This window comes from Lontra canadensis, unplaced genomic scaffold, assembly GCF_010015895.1.
Source record: "Lontra canadensis isolate GAN:19392208 unplaced genomic scaffold, GSC_riverotter_1.0 scaffold91, whole genome shotgun sequence".
Lineage (NCBI taxonomy): Eukaryota > Metazoa > Chordata > Mammalia > Carnivora > Mustelidae > Lontra > Lontra canadensis.
Window position 1 is genome coordinate 6,264,473 of NW_022631085.1, and position 24,432 is coordinate 6,288,904.

The 24,432-nt window shown below is 46.6% G+C and overlaps 2 protein-coding genes across 6 annotated transcripts in view; both read left to right on the forward strand.

Moving 5' to 3' along the window:
• The window catches only part of ZC3H7A (zinc finger CCCH-type containing 7A), a 36,734-nt gene extending 31,446 nt beyond the window's left edge, over window positions 1-5,288 (forward strand). For all 3 annotated transcript variants that reach the window (XM_032836288.1, XM_032836289.1, XM_032836290.1), the window contains 3 exons: window positions 1,546-1,679; window positions 3,378-3,541; window positions 4,355-5,288. In XM_032836288.1, coding sequence (XP_032692179.1) covers window positions 1,546-1,679; window positions 3,378-3,541; window positions 4,355-4,544 — 488 coding nt within the window. In that variant the 3' untranslated portion in view covers window positions 4,545-5,288. The remainder of the gene's footprint in view (window positions 1-1,545; window positions 1,680-3,377; window positions 3,542-4,354) is intronic.
• A 4,547-nt stretch (window positions 5,289-9,835) lies between these two features.
• TXNDC11 (thioredoxin domain containing 11) overlaps window positions 9,836-24,432 on the forward strand; it is a 59,447-nt gene continuing 44,850 nt past the window's right edge. For 2 of the 3 annotated variants that reach the window (XM_032836291.1, XM_032836293.1), the window contains exons 1-3: window positions 9,836-10,157; window positions 16,675-16,891; window positions 20,583-20,680. In XM_032836291.1, coding sequence (XP_032692182.1) covers window positions 9,904-10,157; window positions 16,675-16,891; window positions 20,583-20,680 — 569 coding nt within the window. In that variant the 5' untranslated portion in view covers window positions 9,836-9,903. Of the gene's footprint in view, window positions 10,158-16,674; window positions 16,892-20,582; window positions 20,681-24,432 lie in introns of those variants that run through there. The other variant, XM_032836294.1, reaches the window with a different exon arrangement.

Sequence of the window (24,432 nt, forward strand, 5' to 3'; positions counted from 1 at the left end):
TGGAAACAGTTGTGCCATTGTCAGTAGGGGAGAGCCCGACACCTGATCCGTATTTGCGTAGGTCAGAGCTGGATACAAATCCATAGGTGTATGTGTATGACACAGACACGTTCCCGAAAGGTGGCCCGGGAAGTTAAATCCTTCTCCTGTTGTGAGTAGGCACCCCCGAAAAAACAGGTCGGACTTGAAGTTCCTCAAGGAGGTTTTACTGGTAGGACAGCCGCAAATGTAGAGGCCCGAGGAGAGAATATCTGTCTTGCTCAAACGGCAAGTTTACCGTGGGAGTCTTGGAGAGGAGCCTGAGACAACCTTTCACCTTTGACCAGAGAGGTTTTCTTGCAAGGACGGGGATCGCTGTTGTTGAATCTCTAGTACAGTGATGGGAATTTACCAGCTGTCAAAGATCTGCAGTCGCTGAATTATGAGAACCAGTCTGACTGAAGCATGTCACCTGCCGGGTCTGACCAGTGTCCACGGTCGGTGACGTGTGTAGACGGGACTCTTTGCTGTCTTGCTTGGAGGAGGGGCATACTGGTGGGCCTTCCCGAAGATGTCCTTGCAGAGCAGGGCTGTAGCAATGGTTCCTGCTCCCACTGGTCTGAATGGAGGATTTCTAAATGATCTCTCCTCTTAGTCTGATGACATGTTGTTAGAAACACTTGGGTAGGCAACAAAGCTGGTTTTTGACCTTAACCTCACTACCAGATTTTTTTAGCACAGTGGTTCTCAAACGGGGATGAATTTTGCCAACACACACCTGCCTCCCTTGGGGACACTGGGCAGTGTTCGGAGACGTTTTTGTTGTCATGACTTGGGCAGGGTGTCCTACTGGCATCCAGTGTGGAGAGTCCAGGAATGCTGTTAAACATCCCCAATGCATGGGGTAGCCCCCCACAGCAGAGAATTAGCTGGCCCAGATTGTCAGCAGGGGTGGGGTTCAGAAACCTGGTTTCTTCTCACTTCACGGTCATGCTGAACATGGTCTTACTGTAGGAAGCAGCTTGTAGCCACTGCCCCGGACCTGTTCCCAGCTGTGCTCTTATAAATTGCACCCCAGCATGTGGGTCCTCGGGGACAGGGGCTCGACTGATGGGTTCCCGTCAGGGTCAGAATCTCGGTCGCAGGAGTAGTGAGTTTCTCGACTTTTTCGGTAGACAGGAGCGTATCTGCCGCAGGACCCTGAGCTGTGTTAAGTAGCCAATGTGGTTGTGGGGGTGATAGTGAGGGTCTTCCTGGGGGCAGCATGAAGCAGTGGGAGGTGCTTTTTTTTTGTTTTTAGAGCAGTACCCTTTTAATGGTTTCTGACTTTTTAATACCCCCAAAGGGTCTTACCAATGCGGGGAGTTAATAGGTTCAGGGCCATGAGAGTTCACCTCCTGCTGGGACACGGCCCCTCTCCTCACCTAATGCAGTCCGTCTCCGTTCTGCCCTCTCGCTTTCCTCTCAAACAATATATGCCGACTGATAGAAAAGTTGTGCGTGATCTTGTGTGTGTCAGTAGTGTAGTTAAATCGCCGCCGCTGAAAGTGATTCGTTTTTCTTTAGTACAAGATATGGAGCAGTTTTATGAACTCTGGCTAAAGAGTCAAAAAAATGAAAAAAGCGATGACGTAGCCAGTCAATCAAACAAGGAAAATGGAAAACAAATTCACATGCCGACAGATTACGCTGAAGTTACCGTGAGTCCCGGTGGTCATCCCACCGCCCTTCCTCCCCTTTCTTCCTCCACTGATGGAGCCTTTCTTTCCTTTCTGTCCCTTTCCTCCCAGTGTGGCTCCCTGGCTGCCTGCCTGCCCTCCTCCTGTCTCTCCACCTCTCTCTGGTGGCCCTGGGCTGTTAGCTTAAGTCCCCCGATGCTAGCAAATCTTTCCCTCGATCCTTTTGCTGACTTTGAAGCCGGAGAATTTGGAACCTAAATGTTGGGGCCTCTCCTTACCAGCCCGTGGCCCTGGGCAGGTCATTGAGCATCCCCGAGAGGGGTTGTGATGGGTAAGTGAAGGAGGGTGGGTCCCGGACACTTAGGCCAATGCTGGGTCTCAGAAGATGCTCCGCAAGTGTGGGTGCTAACCACCCCCCATTCCCTCCTTACATGCCGGTGTCTGACCTCTGCCTCGGTCCTGTGAAGATACTAAGTCACCTGTGGTTTTTTACTGTTTGGGTTTTCTTTTAAAAATTTTTACAAGAGTAAAGAGAATAATATAATGTGTATCTCGAGCCCCCATGTTAACAGTTCATTGTGTTTGCTCTTTTGAAATAAATAGAATGTTTACAGATAGGGCTGAAGCCCCCTTTGTCCCCCATCCCTGAGGGACAAGATCTATCGTGAATTTTCCAGGCTACGTTTACCTATCTTTGACACATTTCTTCCTGAGCTATGGTTCTGGCTGGCTTGTGTGTTTAAAGAGGACATAGGCGCGTGTGTTACCCTGCTCCTTGTTTCTTTTGTTTTTTGGTACCTCCCCGTAATTGATTCCACTGGGTCACTTCTCTGGCCTGGCCTTGCCCCCACGTGTGTCCCAGGAATGTGCCCTTTGAACTCCATCTCCTCTGCCAAGGCACAGCGCTGGTTCCCTTGCCACCTCTCAAGTGTTCCTGTGTTCCCAAAGCAGGGTCCCGCTGGATTGTGAGATTTACCTGGGCTGTTTAATCAGGTAGATTTTCTTCTGTCCCCTAGATGTAGCGACTCACAGTCTCATGGCAAGTCTCCAGGAATCTGTTCTTACTCACTTGCAAATGATTCTCACCCAGGGCATTTGGGGAACTCTGCCCAGACACCTGTAGCTTGCGTCTGTGGTGGCCCTTCCACTGACCAGAACGCAGTTCCTTCTGTGTAGGTCTGTGCCCTGGGGACAGTGTCTTCGCAACATCTGGACTTCTCTGGTCCCTGGTGTGAGTCCTGGACCCATAGCAGGAGCTCATCTCATGTGCCCTGAAAGGCACGGCTGCTTGTCCTCTGCCGCTGGAGAGCTCTGGGCTTTCCTGTCCGTTCTGCGGGTCCTCACAGCGTTCATCCTTCCCAGGGTCCTCGTGTGAACCTGGCCCCTTCTCCTCCCTACAGACATGCTTATTTGTGCACCAGACCCCGTCACCTCCCTGCCAGAGACTTGCTGGACCCTGGCCAAATCCATCACCACTGCCCTCTGCTGCCTGTGCTCTGGCTCCCCTCCCGGGACTGGGATCCTTTTCTTGGTCCTGTTTCTGACTTTGACTTTGAGCTTTACCTTTACCTCCCCCCACCAGACGGGGTCCCCGAGAATAGAGTCTGGGTCTGAGGTCAAGTGGTTTCTAGCTCTGCTGGCCTCCCTGAACTGGGTTTGGCCCGTCAAGGGACGCAGATGACCCCCACTGATGGGACGCGCGTCTTTGGTGCGTTTTAGGTGGACTTCCACTGCTGGATGTGTGGCAAGAACTGTAACAGTGAGAAGCAGTGGCAAGGCCACATCTCTTCAGAGAAGCACAAGGAGAAGGTCTTTCACACCGAGGACGACCAGTACTGCTGGCAGCACCGCTTTCCAACAGGGCATTTTAGTATTTGTGATAGGTACGTAGCTGTCGCGACCTCCCGCTTGAGAACGGCTACGGTCACGTGACTCACAGTCCTTCTGTCGTGGGCACAGGTTATGGGGGTGATGAGGTCTGGGAGTGGATGCCGGGATTTGGGCTCCAAGCGTTAGTTGTTCCTTGGATGTTTCTTCATGAAAACATGTGGTTACATGAAAAGATGGACTAGTCGGCCCGTATGGGTGTGAGATGTCTTAAGATCACCGAGGAGATAGGAATGTTTGTTCCGATTTGCCCGAACTGTCTTTGAGTTGTCAAGGGTGAGCGGCTAACCACAGCACACCCTGCCGTTCTGAAGTTGCCTTCTGAATACGGGCTGTTCCAGTGCGTATATGGAACCGGCTCAGTCCGAAGGAGAATGTTACCCTCGCTCCTTTTTTGAAGTTGCCTTAGAAAATGTTTTAGCAAAAAACCAGAGTTTTGAATTGCTCCTCATTTTGTCAAGATCACGGTCTATATGTAATTTCCCGATTTAGATCCAGGTGAAACCCAGTACTACCCAAGACATCTTTTACAGAGCGCGACTTCTGATTTTTTTTCCCCTCCATCAGGAAGGACTGTGGTCTCCCCCCCCACCGCCACCTCCCCCAATCAACCAGTATTTTTCATGACATATATTTAAAAGTGCTGATTGATTTCCCATTGCAGATGGCAAGGCTATGTAGTATTCATTTTCCTAGGCTTAAGATTTTGAACGAAAAGTTTTATGCCAATCACCAAGCCAGTGAAGCGTGCACTTTTTGGGTTTGTATAAATAACTCGAGGACGCTCACCAAGCCGACTTGCCCCGCAGGTATATGAACGGCACCTGCACGGAAGGGAACGGCTGCAAGTTCGCACACGGGAACGCCGAGCTGCATGAGTGGGAAGAGAGAAGGGATGCCCTAAAGATGAAACTCAACAAAGCAAGAAAAGATCACTTAATCGCCCCAAATGATAATGACTTTGGAAAATATAGTTTTTTGTTTAAAGATTTAAACTAATATGCTGGCTTTTATGTACGTTACCTAATCAAAGCATTGACCAGAACAATTGAAAATGTTCCAAGGCACATAGCAGAGGAGCCGCAGACTTTCTGCTTGTATCGGCGTCTATCGTACCTCCTGAGCAGCAGCCCGCAGTAGGTAGGGAAACGGGCTGTTGAACAGGTCTGGCCATATGCTCTCGTGGCACCACTGGCATCAGATGGCGAAGTGACCGCTACCCAGTTGCCATCTGTTGAACAGACTTTTGGATGAAGAGTGTTGGGGAAGAGGATAAGGTTATGTCTAAGACGACTCCTTGAGTTAGTCCTTCAGATAAGAACCATCATGGGGAGAGAGTATAGACACTTGCGCTAGGGGTCAGAAGACATGATGGATGAAATTCTTCACGTTTTAAATGGAACAAAATTGTTTAATATAATAAAGTTTGCTACTTATCTGTATGTAGGTTGCTAAAAAGGATTTTCTTAACTCAGATTTTAAGCCAAATAACCATTTAACACTAGTATATGTTAAATGGGGGTATTTTTCTGTATTTGTATGTTTCACTATAATAAGGGAACTAAGGATAATGTGCATTGAGACTATTTTGAAAAATAATCAGTTGACTCAAATTTTATTTCTTGGTCTTTTGCTGTTTAAATGATGATTTTGAGAGATCACACTTGTACCGTTGGTGTTGTGTAGTGTATGGTATGGACCAATATCGCCTGTAATAAACACTTTCTATATAGATGTCTTTCATTTTTCGGTGTGGTCCTTTCCCCCCAGAGAATTGTTGAAACTGGGCCCTAAACATCACAAGGTTTTTTTTTGTTTGTTTTTAAACACCTTTACTTAAGCAATTAGCGATAGTATGCAAATTAGACAAGAAAGTGACTTTTCACTCTGTCCGGCTCTCTCCCAGATTTGGGTTGATAAGCACCTTCTCTTGTTCAGTGACATGGTAACTCTCCTGGGGCTCTTCTGTGTTTCATTCAGATGTATGACTAGCAGGGAGATAAGACAGCCAACTAGGACGTGGGCCATGGGACGCGGGTTTCTACAGATGACTGGCACAACACTCTTCATTAGGGCCATTTTGGTTGTTCAGAGACCACAGATGGCACAGTCAGGATGGCTGGCAGAAACAGAGACAGAGCTAAGATGTCCCCTGGGCCCCTGACCTGCTTCAGAGGCTGGGATGCAGTGAGCTAGGGGGAAGAGTTGTCAGCAGGGTGCGGGGTGGGGGTGGGGGGCTGCTACATCCAGAGGATGTTACCAGGGCTGTGCCCTTGTTGGGGATGGGGGTCGGGGGGAGTGCTGGATGGATTTGGAAGGCGGGGATCTGCTGGGCTGTGATGTGCCAAGCCTCCACACCCTCACGCAAAGTCACTTCCTCGTGACAACCTTGAATGGGTGGGTTTGGGGGGTAACAAAAAAGGGTCTTTGTTCCCGTATATGAGTCCAACAACCGTGGAGAGGAGGCCGTAGCTGCCGGTAGTGAGATGAGACAAGGAGAACATTTAGAAGAACCAGAGGCTGCCTGTGACTCCTTGAAGACGAGAGACTGGTTTCTCTCCACGTGTGGGAAGGCAGTCGGGACCAGTCATACTTGGTGGATGCATTAGGAGTGCGTCTTGTTTGCCAAATAGATAATCTGTTATGGGTGACATTTTCTGTAGAATAGACTGGTAGTGTTATTTTTCTTACTAGGTCTGCCTAGTCTAGAAAGATGGCCTTCATTACATTTTTTCTTCTTTGGACTTTCTTCCAAACTCCTTTCTCCAGGGAGAAAAGCAGATGTTAAAAAGTGGTCTTGGGGCGCCTGGGTGGCTCAGTCGTTAAGCGTCTGCCTTTGGCTCAGGTCCTGATCCCAGGGTCCTGGGATCGAGCCCTGCATCAGGCTCTCTGCTCCGCGGGAAGCCTGCTTCTCTCTCTCCCACTCCCCCTGCTTGTGTTCCCTTTCTCACTGTGTCTCTCTCTATCAAATAAATAAATGATATCTTAAAAAAAAAAAAAGTGGTCTCTGGTGCTCTGTCTCAGTTAACAGATGAAAAAGTCGGGCGCCTGCGTGGCTCAGTGGGTTGAGCCTCTGCCTTCGGCTCAGGTCATGATCTCAGGGTCCTCGGATCGAGTCCTGCGTCGGGCTCTCTGCTCGGCAGGGAGCCTGCCTCCCCCTCTCTCTCTGCCTGCCTCTGCCTACTTGTGATCTCTGTCTGTCAAATAAATAAATAAATCTTTAAAAAAAAAGAAAAAAAAAAGAAAAAGTCGCTTGTCTTAACTTTTGGAATACCTGCTAGAAACTTAGTTTGAGATCCTGTGAGTGGTCGAGGATCACTTTAGTTGGCCTGGAGAGATCAGAATATGGATTTCTCATTATTTGTTGCAGGGGAAGAATACCAATTTCTAGAAGGCCAATTCTGGGTTCCTGATACAAGGTTTCCAAGAAGCAGACCCACCATTGTCCAGACAGCCCAGGCTCAGGGCGTTGGCTTCCCTCCTGCAGTACCTGCCAACCTGTACCTTCTCAGGCACATCCTGTTTGCTAAGTAAATGCTTAGAAGCTTTAAAAGTTAATGAGCATTATTTCTCTGTGGTTCTAAGAAAGGATTTACAGGAGTAACATATGCTCTCCCCGCCCCCTTCTCAAACTCCGGCAACTTGATCATGGCATAAAAAGTGACCATGAAAGCTCAGATATGGGTCAATGTGGACAAGTTATGGCTGACTTGGCCTTGAAGGGCAGTACAGCCTGACCCTGACTGCCTGGTGTATTCAGAAATGAACTTAGCACGTTCTGGTGTCAGAGCAGCATCCAGATGTCTAGATAGAGAAGAGGAAATGAATTGCCTTTTTAAAATCCAGGGCGATTTCCTGGCCTATGAGGTGTCACCTTGCATTGCCATAAGGTATTCTGGGTCTGAAGAGAGAACCCCCCAGGTAGCACAAGTTCTTTGGACCTTATCAAGGCCTGTGCCAGTGACAGGTGTCTTATAGAAGTGTAAGGTGAATTCTGTCCTAGCAACCCACAGTGAACGGACGCTGGTGACTTTTGACTGTATTTGTTTTCCTTAATACACCGGTGAACTCAGATGTACAAGGACGAATCCAGAGGGACTAGAAATGGTAAATAGGGTGAATATTAAAAAACCTAGAAATACAATTTTTCTCAGTGTCTATAAAAACAAGATTATGTAAAATAGTACGAAAACACTGTATTACCGAGTTTGTAATATAATAGATGAAAAAGTGAAAGAGCACAGGAACAGGAAGAGGAAACAGAGCTACATCAGAGAAGCTTCTGTCTCTTACTGCACTTAAGGTAGTATAGTCTGGGGCGCCTGGGTGGCTCAGTGGGTTGGGCCTCTGCCTTCGGCTTGGGTCGTGATCTCGGGGTCCTGGGATCGAGCCCCGCGTCAGGTTCTCTCCTCGGTGGGGAGCCTGCTTCCCCCTCTCTCTGTGCCTGCCTCTCTGCTTGCTTGTGATCTGTCTCTCTCTCTCTGTCAAATAAATAAAATAAAATCTTAAAAAAAGTAGTATAATTTGAAGTAGAAAGTCTGGAAAAAATTTTATATAGTGATCCCCAGAGCAACTGCTAAGGATATAACCAAAGAAAGGTTTAAAACCATTAATTAATGGGATACTAGCAAATACCAACTTAATACAAATGAACAAAGTAAAGAAGGAACAAAAAGGACATGACAGCTATAAAACAATGAGCAAAACTGGTAGGTGTCAATAAACTGCCAGTGTACTGGGCTTCAGCCGTTGACACATGGAATGTCCTAGCTCCCTAACAAGGTAGGCAAGGATAGCCACACCTTCCATTCCTGGAAGCCAGGCACCAGGCTCAGGCAGCTGCCCTTGGGCACAGGTGAGGTCTTATCTGAGCTTCTGGTGTTTTTTTTTTTTGTTTGTTTGTTTTAATTTTATTTATTTATTTGACAAGAGAGAGATCACAAGTAGGCAGAGAGGCAGGCAGAGGAGGGGAGAGCAGGCTCCCTGCTGAACAGAGAGCCCGATGCGGGGCTTGATCCCAGGACCCTGAGATCATGACCTGAGCCGAAGGCAGAGGCTTAACCCACTGAGCCACCCAGGGGCCCCCCGCCCGTCCTTTTTGTTTTTTGCCGGCACTCACCCTGCCCTGGTCCCCTCCTAGTTTCATTTGCCTCCTTTCACAGTCATCTGTGGCCCCAGCAGCTGTGTAATCATGGACCTCACTTCGCCCCAGGTACACATGGCCCTCTCTCTTATGGAAGCAATTCCTTTCTGTCACTCTCAAACCGCATTTCATCCCTTACTGGCTTGTCCTTTATAATCACAAAACTTCAGGAAGGCCCTCACATTTAGAACCAGAGACGTCGGAGAGTCAGCAGTGAGTCACCGGCACCCGGGGCAGCCTGCCTTTGAGCCTGAATTCCCCACCTGCTGGCTTTGCAGCCTCAGTCAGGGGACTTTTCCAAGCGTCGGTTTTCTTGCCATCTGTGGGGTGAGTACAGGCAGCACAGACAGTCCCTCAAGGGCCGTGGTGGTGGGAGATGAGGCTCAGGGGCACACGCCGCTTAAATGAAGCAGACGCTGGGACGCTGGGAGACTACAGTAACAGACTTAGCGAGACCTCACTGTGGGCCCGGCACTTTGCATAAATCACCTCATTCATCCTCAAAACAACTGTGTGTGAGAGGTACTGGTATTACCTCCCATTTCACGGACGTGCAAACCGAGGCCCGCCCGCCTCACTCCTGGGACCCCGAGCACCTCTCGTCTCTGCACGTATTCTCCTTAGGTTAAGCGGGGATAATACACGGCACCTATGTCCCCCCGCGCCTGTGCGGATTCGAGGGCACTATTGCCATCAACATCATCACAGCATTTAAAACTCAGCAGGGAGAGAGACGTCTCCCAGATGCCCGAGCTTCCCTACAGCCGCGCTGGGAGGATGCAGTTGTGGACCCGCCGGATGCTCAACCCGCGCCTGCGCAGATTCCGCGGACGGAGGGCGGGGCCTGTGGGACAGCGCCTGGAGGCCGCAGGTGGCGCACGCGGGGAGGCAGTCCGCGCCGGATCCATGAGCGAGGGGCGTGGCCCTCTGGGGGCGGGGCTGTCAGGCGGGTCGGCGTCCACGCAGACTCCGTGAACGAGAGGCGGGATCGCCGGGGAGGTGGGGCCGCCGGGAGGGGCCAGCGTCCGCGCAGACTCCGTGGATGGGGGCGGAGTCGCCTGCGCGGGGGCGGGCGCCGCGGCGCCGGTGGGGCTGACGTGGAGGGTCCGGGTTAGCGGGCGCGCGGGGCTGCGAGGTTGGGGAGCGGCGGGCCGGGCCGGGCCCTCGGGCCCGAAGCGGCGGCGGCGGTATAAAGCCGGCGACAGGGAGCATGTAATGTCGGAATGCGGAGGCCGCGGCGGCGGCAACAGCAGCAACAGCAGCGACGACGCCGAGGACGAGGGTGGCGGCGGCGGCGGCCCCGCGGGCTCCGGCTCCCTCAGCCCGGCCCCGGCCGGAGCGTCCTCGGCGGGCCGGCTCCGCCGCGGGCTGCGCGGCGCTTCCCTCATGGCGCGCCGGCGGCCCGAGCTGCTCTGCGGGGCCGTGGCGCTCGGCTGCGCGCTGCTCGTCGCCCTCAAGTTTACCTGCAGGTGAGGCGGCCCGCAGCCCCGGGGCCCCGGCCGGCGGCGCAGGGCCAGCTCGGGGCCCGCAGGGTCCGGGGCTGGAGAGGCCTTCGCGGGGGAAGTGGGGCCTGGCTTCTCCTGGAGCCACCGACCGGACCCTGCTCTGCCTGCGGCCGTGCCCGCCACTTTCTCCCGGGCAGCCAGCCAGCCAGCGGCCAGGCGAGGTTTTCGGGTGCCGCTCGGGACCCTTCCTTCGTCCCATTTTAGCATCGAAGTTAGTGGGCCAGGTTCTGAGCACCTGTTGGGGCTTAATGGGGGGGCGCACCTGTCACTTGTGCCCAGGCTGCGGGACCCTCATTTTAACACCCATCTTGTTTCCCTTATGCCTCGAGTGTGATGATTCACGACTGTTAGAGTCCCAGACCCCTTCGAGAATCCGTGCCCGCATCGATCTAACGATTATTTATCCACACGTGCTATGGTGGGCAACACTCCTCCGGGTGAGCGTTGAAGATAAAAATCCCACCCTCCTTTCCAGTGGGTGGGACAGGCTTAAGTAAACAATTTACTATAATTTTTTTTTTTTTTTTTTTTAAGATTTTATTTATTTATTTGACAGAGAGAGATCACAAGTAGGCAGAGAGGCAGGCAGAGAGAGAGGAGGAAGCAGGCTCCCTGCTGAGCAGAGAGCCCGATGCGGGACTCGATCCCAGGACCCTGAGATCATGACCTGAGCCGAAGGCAGCGGCTTAACCCACTGAGCCACCCAGGCGCCCAACAATTTACTATAATTTTAAAGGACTTCTGTAAATGTTGCCGGGATAGAAGGGGTGAGGGTGGGGCAGAAAGGCCTTGGTGACCAAGAGAATACAGAGGAAGCTAACCCCAGAAGGAGGAAGGGCCCAGCACCCGGAAGATTGGGGGGTAGAGTGTCCAAGGTAGGGGGAGCCAGAAGTGCAAAGGCTGGACGAGGCGGGTGTTTTCCTGCAACTGCAAAGAAGACCTGGGTAGTCTGGACCTTAGTGAACAGGAAAAAAAAATTAAAGTTACTGTACCTCTTTGGGGGAAGGTACCCACATACAACATGTTCTTTAAACTTCAGGAGTACTTTTGGTCCCTCAAGTCCTCAGTGTATCTTCTGGGACTCCCCAATTTATAAGTCTCTGTTGCAGCGGACTGGCGTATTAGCCAAGAGGAAGACTGCAACTTGGAACGTTTTAACCGGGCGTAGTGTGTGGCTTCTGTTGTCAGAGAGGTGTCAGAGGTTTGGGAGTTTTAGTGGAAAGAGAAAAGAATTATGATAACTGTCATTGATCACTTGCCAGGAACCTGCACGGTTGCTCATCTTTGTCACTCAGGCGGAGGGGCCGTCCTGTCCGTGGTGGAGTGTTGAGCCGTATCACATACCTACTAAATCCCATAGCACACAGCCCTAGATAGACAACCAAAAAATGTCTGTGGACATTGCCAGGTGCTGCCTGGGGAACGAAGCTGCTTCCTTGAGCACTGTAGCTTCCATCAGTGCATTTATTCCTTTAATACATAGACTGAGAGCCTGGCATGGACTTTTTAAATCTCAATCCCCAGTAGTGTCTGGGTGTACTCTAGTCCTTCCAGGTTATAGATGAAGGAGTTGAGCTTTGGTCATGTTACAAAACTTGGCCCAAATCACACCCACCTGTTAAGTGGCTGAGCTGGAGTTTGAATCCTTTATTGTCAGGTACAACAAGGCTCTTAACCTTTCTGTTTATCGTTCGCTGTGCAAAGGAAATATATAGAGAGGATTTTACAACATGCAATTGCCAGGTGTCTTTGGGTTCAAATTAGGAAGAGAGGTTGCCCCCACCCCACTCCAGGGCTTACTGACATCTGTTTGTTCACCTATAGAAATAATGCTTCATGTTTGTTCTGAAAGAATATGGCTTTAAAAAGCTAAGAAATTCCTTTGAGATTTGGGGAAGGAGGAGGAGTGTAAATCCAATTGTTGGAGCAGGCAGAGCAGGATCCCTGCCTGCTTCGGAATAGGAGTGACCCAGTGAACGGCTGCCTGCCTGTCTCTCTTCTTTCTGTGCCCCGGGCAAATGTGAACAGTCTTTCAGTAGACCGAGATTGATTTTTTTACTCTTACTTGATTGAATGATGTCATGATACTGTTACAGACTTGAACCTTTCTGGCCCCCTTTTTCTGTTTTACTTTTTTTTTTTTTTTTTTAAAGATTTTATTTATTTATTTATTTGACAGAGATCACAGCAGGCAGAGAGGCAGGCAGAGAGAGAGGAGGAAGCAGGCTCCCTGCTGAGCAGAGAGCCCAATGCTGGGCTGGATCCCAGGACGCTGGGATCATGACCTGAGCGAAGGCAGAGGCTTTAACCCACTGATCCACCCAGGCGCCCCTCTGTTTTACTTTTAAGATTGTTGCATTAATGAGGACAATAGGATTTTTTCCAAAATGTTATTTTTATTAATAGCTCTGGGCCTAAAATAAGGGATAGCCATCTTCTGTGTTGGTTGCTTACCTGAGTTCAAACCAGATAATATAAAAGAGGTTGATTTGGAGTAGAGGCGCAGTAATTGTGCCGTTTGGGACCTTTAATCTTTATTTTACCTGCCTTTCTAGGCATTGAATCTCCTTGATGGCATCCTACTCCCTTTGCTTTGATTTTGGAGGGAAAAAGTTGTGTGTATCTATATATGTATGGTGCATATATTCATTTTGCTTTATTGCATTTTGTGAATTCAAAGCTGCTTCAGATCCGCTTCAGAAGGAGGTGTAGGGTATGCATTTCACAGAAAAATTGGGAGTTGCAACCAGCCCTTTTTGCTTGCAGCCAGCTCTTGAGTTTCTCAAACCTCAGACTGAGCGTTCAAAGCTGCAGGAAATCTTTGGTCTAGGTAGAGTTTCTCAAAAACTTGTGGCAAGTTTAAGAGTTAAAGGGAAACTTGTGAATGTTTCTGGTGGGGTAGAGGCAGGTGTTTCTTTTCCCTGGTTAATATTTGCTTTTCCATGGGCCACGTATTTTATCTGGCCAGTGTACTTTAGGAACAGCTCTGAACACGCGGAGCAGTAATACTAAGTGGATTGTTATCCTTCGGCTGTCACAGATCTACATTTTCCCTCAGATTGTGTTATTTCACACTCAACACGCAGTTTGACTAGGAGAAGAATCATCTCGAAAGGGGGAGTTTTGGAGCTTTTAATAACGTGTCACGCACGACCTTCCTCATCTCTCTGCATGGCTGCCCGTCATTCAGGTCTCTGCTTTAAAAGATCCCCTGTCGGGACGCCTGGGTGGCTCAGTTGGTTAAGCAGCTGCCTTCGGCTCAGGTCATGATCCCAGCGTCTTGGGATCGAGTCCCGCATCGGGCTCCTTGCTCGGCGGGGAGCCTGCTTCTCCCTCTGCCTCTGCCTGCCATTCTGTCTGCCTGTGCTTGCTCTCTCTCCCTCTCTCTCTCTGACAAATAAATAAAATCTTTAAAAAAAAAATTAAAAAAAAAAAAAAGATCCCCTGTCACATCACCCTGTTAAATTCTCCACTTAGCGGTGATCCTTTTGTGGGTTTTGGTTTGTTGTGTACGTGTTCGGTTGTTTGCCTGTTGTCTTCCTTGAGAAAGTAACCCCCTGAGAACATTATGGTGCTTGCTGCTGTCACCTTGGTGCTTGCAGGGCAGTTTCTGAAGCATACTCCCATTTGCTCTGTGAACATTTTTCGAATTACTGCATAAGTGACTCAGTTTTTCAGGTTCTGGAGATCTTTTGCATAGACAGAGCTCCCTGATTGCAGTGTTAAAATGGTAGTTTGAGTGGATAAGTAGGAGATTGGCTCTTTCGGTACTGCTACTTTATGATATTAATAGGGAAGCAACGTATTTAAGTCTCTCTTAATTCAGGAAGCTAACACCTTCTAGATGCAGAGGAGGGCATGGGATTCTTTCCTTTATACTAAATGACCCACGCCTCTTAGAGGAGGTTGGGTCTTGGGGTGTTTACATTTTCCTTTTTGGTTCTAAGTACCTGTCTGTCCACTGGGTATCTCAGAGCTGGCAGCACTTTCCTTCTTGTTCTTCCTTCCTGCTACCTTGCTGTATTCTGAGAAGCCAGAATGTCAGGTTTGTTTGGACACATATGTGAGCATAGAACATAATGATGTGGCCTTTAGGGTCATCCCTAGTAAAGCAAATGGGCCTCTGACACGTTGATTCTGAGTGTTCTTAATTATGTCTGTCTGTGTGGGTTTATATTAAATCTGCCTTTGCATATGTTCAGGTGAGATAGGAGGGTCAGTTTGTTGGTTTCACAAATTATTGAACTTCAGAGGACCAGGAACCATAAACAATGAGGATCTAACAGTGAAAAAGATAGGGTTCTTGCCCTCAGGGAGTTAATGCTATGGTAAAGTAAATAGATCATAGGTAAAATAAGTAAGTTGCTAATTGTGGGGGGGGGGGCGGTATAAAAGCAACCAACAGGGAGCTGAGAGAAAAAAATGAGGTCTCATCCTTTGGGTAGAGTTGTCAGCGGAGGAGACACACCAGCCAAGATGTTTTCTCATCAGCTTCATGGTGGTATATTTTACATTCAGTTAAATTACACATTTTATGTGTACAGGTTGATGATTTTTGATAAATTTAACCACCCGCATCCTTTCAGTGAAGATAAAGAATGTTTTCTTCTCCCCAGAAAGTTTCCTCAGTACCCCTCTGCAGCCAGTCTCCTTGCCCCAGTCCCCACTCTAGACAGCCACTGATGTGATTATTTTGTTATAGATTAGTTTTGTCTGTTTTGGAATTTTACATAGATGCATTCATGTTATATGTATTCTTTATTGTCTGGCTTCTTCAGTGTAGTTATTTTGAAACTCATCCAGTTATAGTATGTATCAGTTCTTTATTGTTGAGTAACATTTAATTATAAGAATATATAGCAGTTTATTCTTTCACTTAATGAGTCACACCAGCTTCCTTATGCATACTATTTAGATAATTTACCTTTTCCCATCCTTATGCTTTCATCCTTTCTATGTCTTTATGTGTAAATTGGGTCTCTTTTAGACAGCATTTGGTAAGTCTTGCTTCACTATCCAGTCTGGTATTCTCTTTCTCTTAACTGGGTGGTTTAGTCCTTTTATATTTAATGTAATGATTGATATTGTTGGGTGTAATCCTGCCTTCTGGCTGCTTGTTTTATTTGTACCTTCTGGTTTTTGTTCCTTCCTTGGTTCTTTTCCGCCTTTTGGATTAATTGAATATTTTCTAGGGTCTCTGTTTTTATTCTATTGGTTTCTTGGCTAAACTACTGTAGCAGTTTTATGCCATGTTAGCACAGATGTGTGAACAGCTCAAGTGTTCATTAAGCTCATTTCACCTGGTGGGATGCAGACTCAGCCAAGATGTTTTTGTCTTGATGGGAGAAATAGTGGCCACTTTGTGACTTCAGACCACTTATTCATTCTTTTCTGTCTTCTCTTGATCTCTCCCTTTTGGGAACTTCAGGTACTCAGGAAGACTGTTTTCCAGGTAAATGGGCTGTTACTTTGTTAGTCATCTTAATAACCTCTGGATCATGACATTGTTAATCTTAAAAATTAAACAGTTAATTATTTTACCAGAAAAATGGGTTTATTCAGGAATAGCAGAGAATTGCAATCCAGGACATGCAGGCTATGGCAAACCATAGGCAAGTCCCACAGAAAAATGAGAACAACATTCTTTTACAGAGGAGGATGATGGGAGGGGGTGGTTGTGAGTGAAAGTCCATTGGAGAGATGCAGGAGTTTGGGGGGGATGACAGATTTTCCAGTGGCTGATTGTTGAAGTCATCAGTATTTTTGTAGGAGTTGTTACATCTTTTTCCAGTTGGGCCTTATAATCCTTCTCCTGTTGAAGATTCTCCCTTAGAGTCTGTAACTGATCATTTTTTCATGTAATGGAGAAGTGTTGGCTCCCCCTTCTGGCCTCCCAACTCCATTTTAGTGGCTTCCCAATATATATCTGGAGAAATCTACCTTATTATTCATTACTTTTGCCTGAATGCCCTGTGTAAGTACAGGCCAACTCCAGCTCCTAAGCATAATGTTTTCGCAAAGTTGAGTCGATGGTAAGAATTTCCCAGAGAAATGTTAGTGGTAGCCGTGAGGGCTCCCTCCTCTTAGTTCTGAGCAAGCTCACTGGTTGTTCCAAAGCCCTGGAGACCAGCAGCTCCTGTGGAGAGCCAGGCTGCTGAGAGATGAGGGTGGGGTGTTTTGGGTGTAGGAGGCAAGAACATGGATTCTTCAAAGAATCCTTCTCCTCTGCTGTCTGCTGCCTTCCTGCCCCAACCTGGGGAGACAGTATTAGAGAGTCATTTTCAACACAGTATGCACGTATTGCATTTTCTCAGCTAAATACTGCCTTAGCACAGCCTAGTTTTTACTCCAGGGTGATATTTTGGGAACTCCATTTTCTTATTCAAGAGTTGTTTCTTTTAAGCTGCATCCTCCCTCCACGTAGAGCTGTTGTTAGAAGAAGATAAACTTAGCAATCTTGTTTGTGTTTGCTCTTTTATAGTCGAGCAAAAGACGTGATAATACCAGCAAAGCCACCTGTCAGCTTTTTCTCCTCGAGGTCGCCGGTTCTTGACCTCTTCCAGGGGCAGCTGGACTATGCGGAGTATGTTCGCCGGGACTCGGAGGTGGCGCTGCTGTTCTTCTACGCCCCGTGGTGTGGCCAGTCCATCGCTGCCAGGCCAGAGATTGAGCAGACAGCGAGCCAGCTTTCCGACCAGGTAATGCTGACCCTCCGCCTGCCCCGGGTCACTGTCAGCCCTATGTGCAGGGCTGATTGCCCCCACAGAGACCCCTCACCTGGCTGGCTGATTGAGCCAGGCTGAAGGCCAGGAGCCTCACTTTATAAATGGCAAAGCCTTTTGTAAAGAAAAAAGATTTCTGATGGTGAGGGTCATAGCTGGTTAGAGACCGGAGAGGGAGCAGATTCTGTGTTTCCTTCGGATGCGGACCAGTTCATCTCAGGGTGCCATGCTCTTTGGCTTCAGTGCTGAAAAGCCTAGTTGAATTTCTGTTTGATATTTGCTGATGACTTCTTTTCTTTTTCTTTTTTTCTAATGTTCATATCATTTATTTGAGAGAGAGCGCGCATCTGCGTGCATGAACATGGGGTTGGGGGAGGGGTAGGGAGGGGCAGAGAGAGAATCCTAAGCAGGCTCGATGCCCAGCATGGAGCCTGATGCAAGGCTGGCTCTCACCACCCTGAGATCATGGCCTGAACCGAAACCAAGAGTCAGACTAAGCCAGCCAGGCACTCTGCTGTAAGACACTTTTATGTGTCATGACTACAGTGGAACATGTTGCCCTATTAAAAATACATGAACCAGAGTTATATGCATCGAGTACTTAATGAAGCTATTATACCTTTGTGCTAGGCCAGAGGGATGGGCGATGGGTCATCTGTATGGCTGTGGTTTTCAACCCAGTGGATCCTAGTTGCCTTTTTACATTATGAGGTGCCTTTTGCTGTCCTGAAAAGTAATTCATAGATATAAAACTTCCGTACACATACAATTGCTAAAGAGTCAGTCCACTAATTATAAAGGTGGGGGGAAACAAAAGTAACATATAATCAGGTCATGTGTGTTTCAGGATGTAAATGCTTAGGCAGAATAGGTCCTGATCACTTTATGGAGAACTGCTGGGGGCAGACTGGTAAAGGTGTGTTGTGGTAGAGACTCAGGTACTGTGGGGACACTGCTTTCACTGATTTGAGTTTCCTGAATGGTGGACAGCTCTGGTGAAGACTGGAACCCAAGTATTTTCTGACTTAGGTTTACATAAGAGTTGCCTTCCCAAGAAATTCGGTGAAAACCAAGAACAAGCTTTCGATTCACATTTAAAATGGAATTAGGTCCTGGGTTAGCATAATAACAGACAAGTTTTCCCCAGCAGGACATTTCAGACCCCTCTGGGGGTGCTGTGCATAACTCTTTCCTGTGCAGAGCAGTTTCGAGCATTGTGGGCTGTCTCCCACAGTGCCTGCCCACCCTGTGCCCTGTAGCTTCCCAGTCACTGCAACAACCAGAAGAGCATCCCACAGATTTCTAAAATGCTGCTGCTGAAAACCACTCATCTGAGGTAACTGATGCAGGCAGCTGAGTTCCAGAAGTTTCTTTGGAACTCTGGGTAGGTTTTTCTTAGAAACAATGTTATAAATGCTGGTGAGGCTTTCTGCCCAACCAGCAAAGCCTTTTGAACCATTATAGATCCCTGAATGTGGTGCAAAATACTGTTTAAATCTGGCTCTTCATTAGAACTCTTCATTGCCTAGGACATTGGTTCTGAGGGGGTTGATATTTTGTGTTCCAACTTTGGACCCATGGGATCGATCAGTTCCCTGTGCTCCCTTTACTCCCTCCCCCTTTAAAAATGGCTAGCAATAGGGGCGCCAGGCTGGCTCAGTTTGGGAAAGCCTGTGACCTTCGACCTTAGGGTTGTGGGTTCAAGCCTCACATTGGGCAGTAGAGCTAACTTGAAAAGAAAAAAAAGGGCTAATAATAACCAAACTGGCAGACACTTCCAGAGAGGAAGCAGGAACTCCAGTGGAGCACTGGGAGGCAAGCAGTAGGTTAGCATAAAAGATGTCACCACTTCATTCCTCAGGCATTCCCTAGGTCTTCTGAATTAAGAGAACATGGGGGAGCAAGGAGGGAACCTGCTGTGTTTAGGGCAGGAGTCAGTCACTTGTTGCCTTATTGCCAGCTGAATCGGCTGTATCCTCACGAGTGATTACAAGAGTGGTGTTCTGGTGGGCCAGGGCCTGTGCTGTTTCTCATGACAGCTCTGCACGCTGGTTCTGGCATCCCTGTTCTTGGAAGCAGGACCTCAGACTTAGATGGTGGAGCGGTTGGCCAAGGATGACAGCATAAGTGGTGAAGGTTATAGTGCCATCCACAGCTAACGGGCACTGCTTTTTTCAAATTTTTTTTTTCCAGCTCCTTCCAAATTGAGTGCTTATTATTCTGTGTTCTCACTAGGGAAAAGGAGAGGGTTTATTTTTGGAAACAGGCAAAAGTCTTTTGAGCCACGTGGCTTTAGTAAAATTAGCAAACATGGTTGATTGTGCCCTATTTTTGAGTAAAAAAATGAGATGTCACCTTAAGTAAAGATATTGTTGTTTTCTTTTCTCATAAATGGACTCTAAAAGGAGCTCTGAAGAGCTTCCACTAAGTTTTGAGCAATATTGCTGTTTCCAATGTGGAAGGAAGGCCTCTGAAGGTGACTTTTCATTTGTAGTCTTCATATTTTTTCTGTAGTATTCTGAAAATGTTTTCACATAGCAAAGGTAAAGGAATTTTGTATAAACCTGCAAATTAAATGTTATTGACTTTTTTAAAAAAGATTTTATTTATTTATTAGACAGAGATCACAAGTAGGCAGAGAGGCAGGCAGAGAGAGGGGGAAGCAGGCTCCCTGCTGAGCAGAGAGCCCGATGCGATGCGGGGTTAGATCCCAGGACCCTGGGATCACGACCTGAGCCGAAGGCAGAGGCTTAACCCACTGAGCCACCCAGGCACCCCTGTTACTGACATTTTGTTGTCATTTATTCCTCTTACTATTCCTCTAGTCAGTGGTTCTCACCTAGAGGAAGTTTTCTCCCCCCAGGGGACCTTTGGCAGTGTTTGGAGCTGTTCTCGGGGATCACTACTTGAGGCGGGGGAGCTGCTAGCCTGCAGGGGGTACAGTCCGGGAATACTGCTAAAGCCTCCATCCAGTGTGTAGGACGGCTCCTCACAACAAAAACAAACCTACGGAAAGCCCTGTAACAGTGGAAGGCTGAGGTGGCAGTAGTGCCAAAGTGGAAGAGCGCTCCTCTAAGCTATGACCCATCTGGTTTTGGGTACATTTCAGAGTCGATTGGAGACATAGGGACACTTCTCCTTAAATACTTTAGCATCTACCTGTAAATAGGTGTTTAGTTTGTATTTTTGCTGCTTAATACTACGTTTTAGATCATAGCTTTAATTATCTTATTCTTACTGGTTTTTAGTGTGGTCATTAAAAATGGTCCTTTGATATTTGTGACGTTTTATTTGCAGCTAACATTTTTTTCCCTTCTCCTGTGCTCAGTTGGTGACTGTCAAAAGATAGCTTTCCGTTGAGTCTTAGTGTAATCATGCTTAGAAAAAGCTCACTCGTGCACATTCACTTAAAGAGTTCAAAGCAAATCATTTCCCTCTTGGACTAGACTGTAAAATACTGGAATCCTAGCTAGACACCATAGATGAGAGTCTGTCTTGTTTATTGTGGTGGTAGATGATGACCTTCTTTGAATACTGGCGATAATTTTTTTTTTCTCGCTTTCTGTTTCGGAGAAGAACAGTTCCATTTCTGTGATTTTATCTTTAAAATCTTGGTAGTTTTTCAGTTGTTATTCATAGTCATTTGAAACCTTTTTTGGCTCTGCAGGTGTTGTTTGTGGCAATTAACTGTTGGTGGAACCAGGGGAAATGCAGAAAACAGAAGCACTTCTTTTATTTCCCTGTGATATATCTGTATCATCGGAGGTAAGAACTTTGAATTAGTTTTCTAATTCCAGTAAATTTCCAAAGTGAATTTTTTTTCTGTTTTAAAGTATTAAATATTCACTGTAGGAAATGGAGAAAGTACAGATAAACAAAAATAAAAGGATCTGGGTATTTTATCAGCAGTACACAATCATTATGTGTTTTGCGATATATCCTCTTCTGACTATACAGATCCACCCTCTTTTTTAAATAAAAAAAAATGGGATTGTGTAGTAATAGTATTTCCTAAACTGCTTTTTCTTGCTTGTGTGAACATTTTTTCATACCATTGCAATGTATGGCATTGTTTTCGATAGTGCCCCCTGCCCCTTTGTGTGGCTACACATTTCAGACGTTCTGAAGTATTTTACTGTATGAAAATGCACAAAGGTCCTTATCCTGTTACCTGGCAACATACCTAGTCAGGAGGGAATTTTAGCACCTTTTCAGCTGGGAAGAAAATTTAACTACGAGTCCACGGTCCTATGCCCATAATCCTGAAATCCAAAGAGGTTTGAAAACCTAAAAGGTTTTCCTAAATGTTGTTCCCATGTGCACTCACCTAGCCTGAAGTGACAAGAGGCTGCCTTTAGTCTTTATCCCACTTAAGGAGCCAGTTTATTACGCTGCAGAAATACTGGTGTTTGATTTTGGAATCCTGCCCAGACCTTGCTGTGAGTGTTAAGTAATATCTGAAATCGGACTTGGAGAATTTTGAAGACAGATGAGACTTTGGACTTTGTTCAATGTAATTGGCTTGCAGTTTGTTAATGAAGGTAAATGGGTAAAGAATGTTTCATTAGTAAGAGCTTTACTCTTTATGCTTAATTTTTTCCCTCCCTCTGAACTTCCTAGGCCTTAATCAATGAGGGTTTATAAGAAACATCAACCTCTCATTTGTGGGTTATCTGTCATGTTCCATCACGCCTCATGTTTCTAACATAAAATGTTGTGTGGCATATGTAGTATTGTTTCTCAAGAGCTGTTAAATAATATTTGGGCAGAAATGCACTTTGTCACTCCATCTCCACTTTCAACGTCCTTTCTAGATACAAGAGTACTTCTCAGAGTGTGAACTGTTGCATTTGCAGATGCTGAAGCTCTGTGCTCTGTAATGGCATAAATAAGCTTGCCCTACGAAGGTCCCTGCAGTTCTCTTCTTGAAAATAGACAGTATTTGGAGATAGGAAATAGGGCATGAGTGCCTAGTATAGGCCTTGCCACTGTAGATAACCGAGCCACTCCCCAAAGGTGGGCCTGATTCGATGTGATATTAAAATCAGGAAAGTTCCCTTGAATCAAGTACAAAATACCTTTTTGGGTTATATGGCTCTGCAGTATATTGTCTTATACTATTTGTTTTTTTAGATTTATGGAAAGATGGAAAGGATGTGCAAGGAACCTTAGAAACATCTAGTCCATCCTTCTCATTTCACAGATGAGAAGTTTGAGGTTGATAGTCTCCTCGAAGTGCTCGCCCCTCATCTTTGCCCATTAGGTTTTACTTTGTCAGTTCGTTCAGACCTCTTAATACTCATTTCAGTATCCCCCATTCCCAGTGTACCAAAAACAAGCAAGTGTTAAGGCACAGAGATACCTGAAAGGTAGCTTTTTCATATCCTATTTAAGAATCTCTGTTTTATCCATAACACATATGAATGAATGTGTTTCTTTAACTAAAAACTCTTTTGTGACCATTCAGTGATGTTGAGGTTCTCTTGATTGATCATGCTTACCAATGTGGCCCCTCAGCCTCATCACGGGGCAGACAGACCATTGCTGTCTTTGTGTGTTTTTTTTTTTTTTTTTAAGATTTTATTTATTTATTCGACAGACAGCAACAAGTAGGCAGAGAGGCAGGCAGAGAGAGAGGAGGAAGCAGGCTCCCTGTTGAGCAGAGAGCCCGATGCGGGGCTTGCTCCCGGGACCCTGAGATCATGACCTGAGCCGAAGTCAGAGGCTTTAACCCACTGAGCCACCCAGGAACCCCCATCTGTGTGTTTTTGTTGTTGTTGCTGTGTTTGTAATGGCGTACTTACTACTCGCTGCTTAGAGAAATTAATAGACTTTCTGTATTGCTTTTAAGTAGATACCATTTTTTTTTTGCTCGTATTGATAACCACTCACTCAGAAAGTTTATAAAAGGTTCTGAGGCAGGGAGTGGTTTCTTCTAACACTCTGTTACAAGGCTCAGCAGCCCTGGATCAGCTTGTCCTGTGGTCGTGACTGTGGTGTGTTGGTGAAATGTGTTCTACACCTACATTCTAGATATCTTCTCAACTTCTACCAGTCACTGGGATCCTTCTAATGACACTCCAGGAGTCTGCTTGCCTGAGTAGATGACATTTCCAGATTTGTTGCCTCCTTTTTGCTGAACAAAATATGTTATCAGATGATTTTTTTATTTCTCCCTTTAATTTTTTAAAAGATTTTATTTATTTATTTGACAGAGAGAGATCACAAGTAGGCAGAGACGCAGGCTCCCCACCGAGCAGGGAGCCCGATGTGGGGCTCGATCCCAGAACCCTGGGATCATGACCTGACCAAAGGTAGACCTTTGGCTTAAGACCAAAGGCTTAACCCATTGAGCCACCCAGGTGCTCCTTGATTTCTTCCTTTAAATTAAAAATTGTTGGTGGCTGATGGGGTTGGTGGTGGTGGTAATTTTTAAACTTACGTAAGTCTTGAATTTATAGAGTTGTTAACTCTGTCTTCCAGCTGTGCATGTAGAGCGCTATTTTTACTTTTTTCATGCTAACATTCTTTTGTTTGGCATCATATTTTCAGTGCACCCAGAAGAATTGTGTATATCTCATCCCATTATATGTGTGTGTGTGTGTGTGTGTGCGCATTTATGTTAGCATATAGTATTGGGATAACAGCATTTATGTAATTCTTTACTGTGCTCTGTTTATTGTTGCTATTAACAGGAAGCTTAATGTCAGTTTCTGTTTAGACAAAAGGATGGTTATGGAGTTACTAAATTTCACCTTACTCCCCCACCCTGCCACATTCCATTCAGTTGTATTTGAGCAGCGTCTACATTGTGCAAGACTGAAGAAAGCCATGTGAGGATTCTGATTAGCTTACTAGGAGGGTCACTGAAAGTCAGTCTTATTTCTTAGCAATGTAAATCATATTCCTGTGTATCCTTAAGCACACCTGGAAGGGAAATAAGATCATTTTTGCAGGTCCCTAACTTTGTCCCTTCCCATAATCTTTTTTTGTTAAAGTTTTGAAGAGGTTTCAGGTTATTTAGTGATCCTTTGTGTAAGTGCCTGTGGGGATATTAATAGGTACATGTTAGTAGACCAGGGGCCAATTGCTCAGCTTGTTTTTTCTTTCAGAATGATGTGCAAAAGAAAGTCTGCCATCCCCTCCCCTCTGCCATCGATTATGTAGTTAAGATCCTGGAATCCGTTAGCGTTTGGTCAGTTGCCAGGATCGCCTTTCTGTTTGGTTTTGTTTCTTAAAGAAATATTATTATGAGAATTTTTCTTTTCCCCCCAGAGGCTAGGATGAATGTTCTTTGAAATTCAGTTTGCAGTTGAATTAAACTCAGAGGAGAGTCGTGGCTGCTTGTGCCACCTGGCACACGAGATGCCTATTCTCAGGCCCTCCGTTCACCTCCGGGGACACAAAAGGCTACTCACCTGTGAAGCAGTCAGGATCGTCTTGTGGTTGATGATTTCAGTTATACGTTACAGGTTTAATGCATGGTGTATTATTTTTATTTTTTTATTTTTATTTTT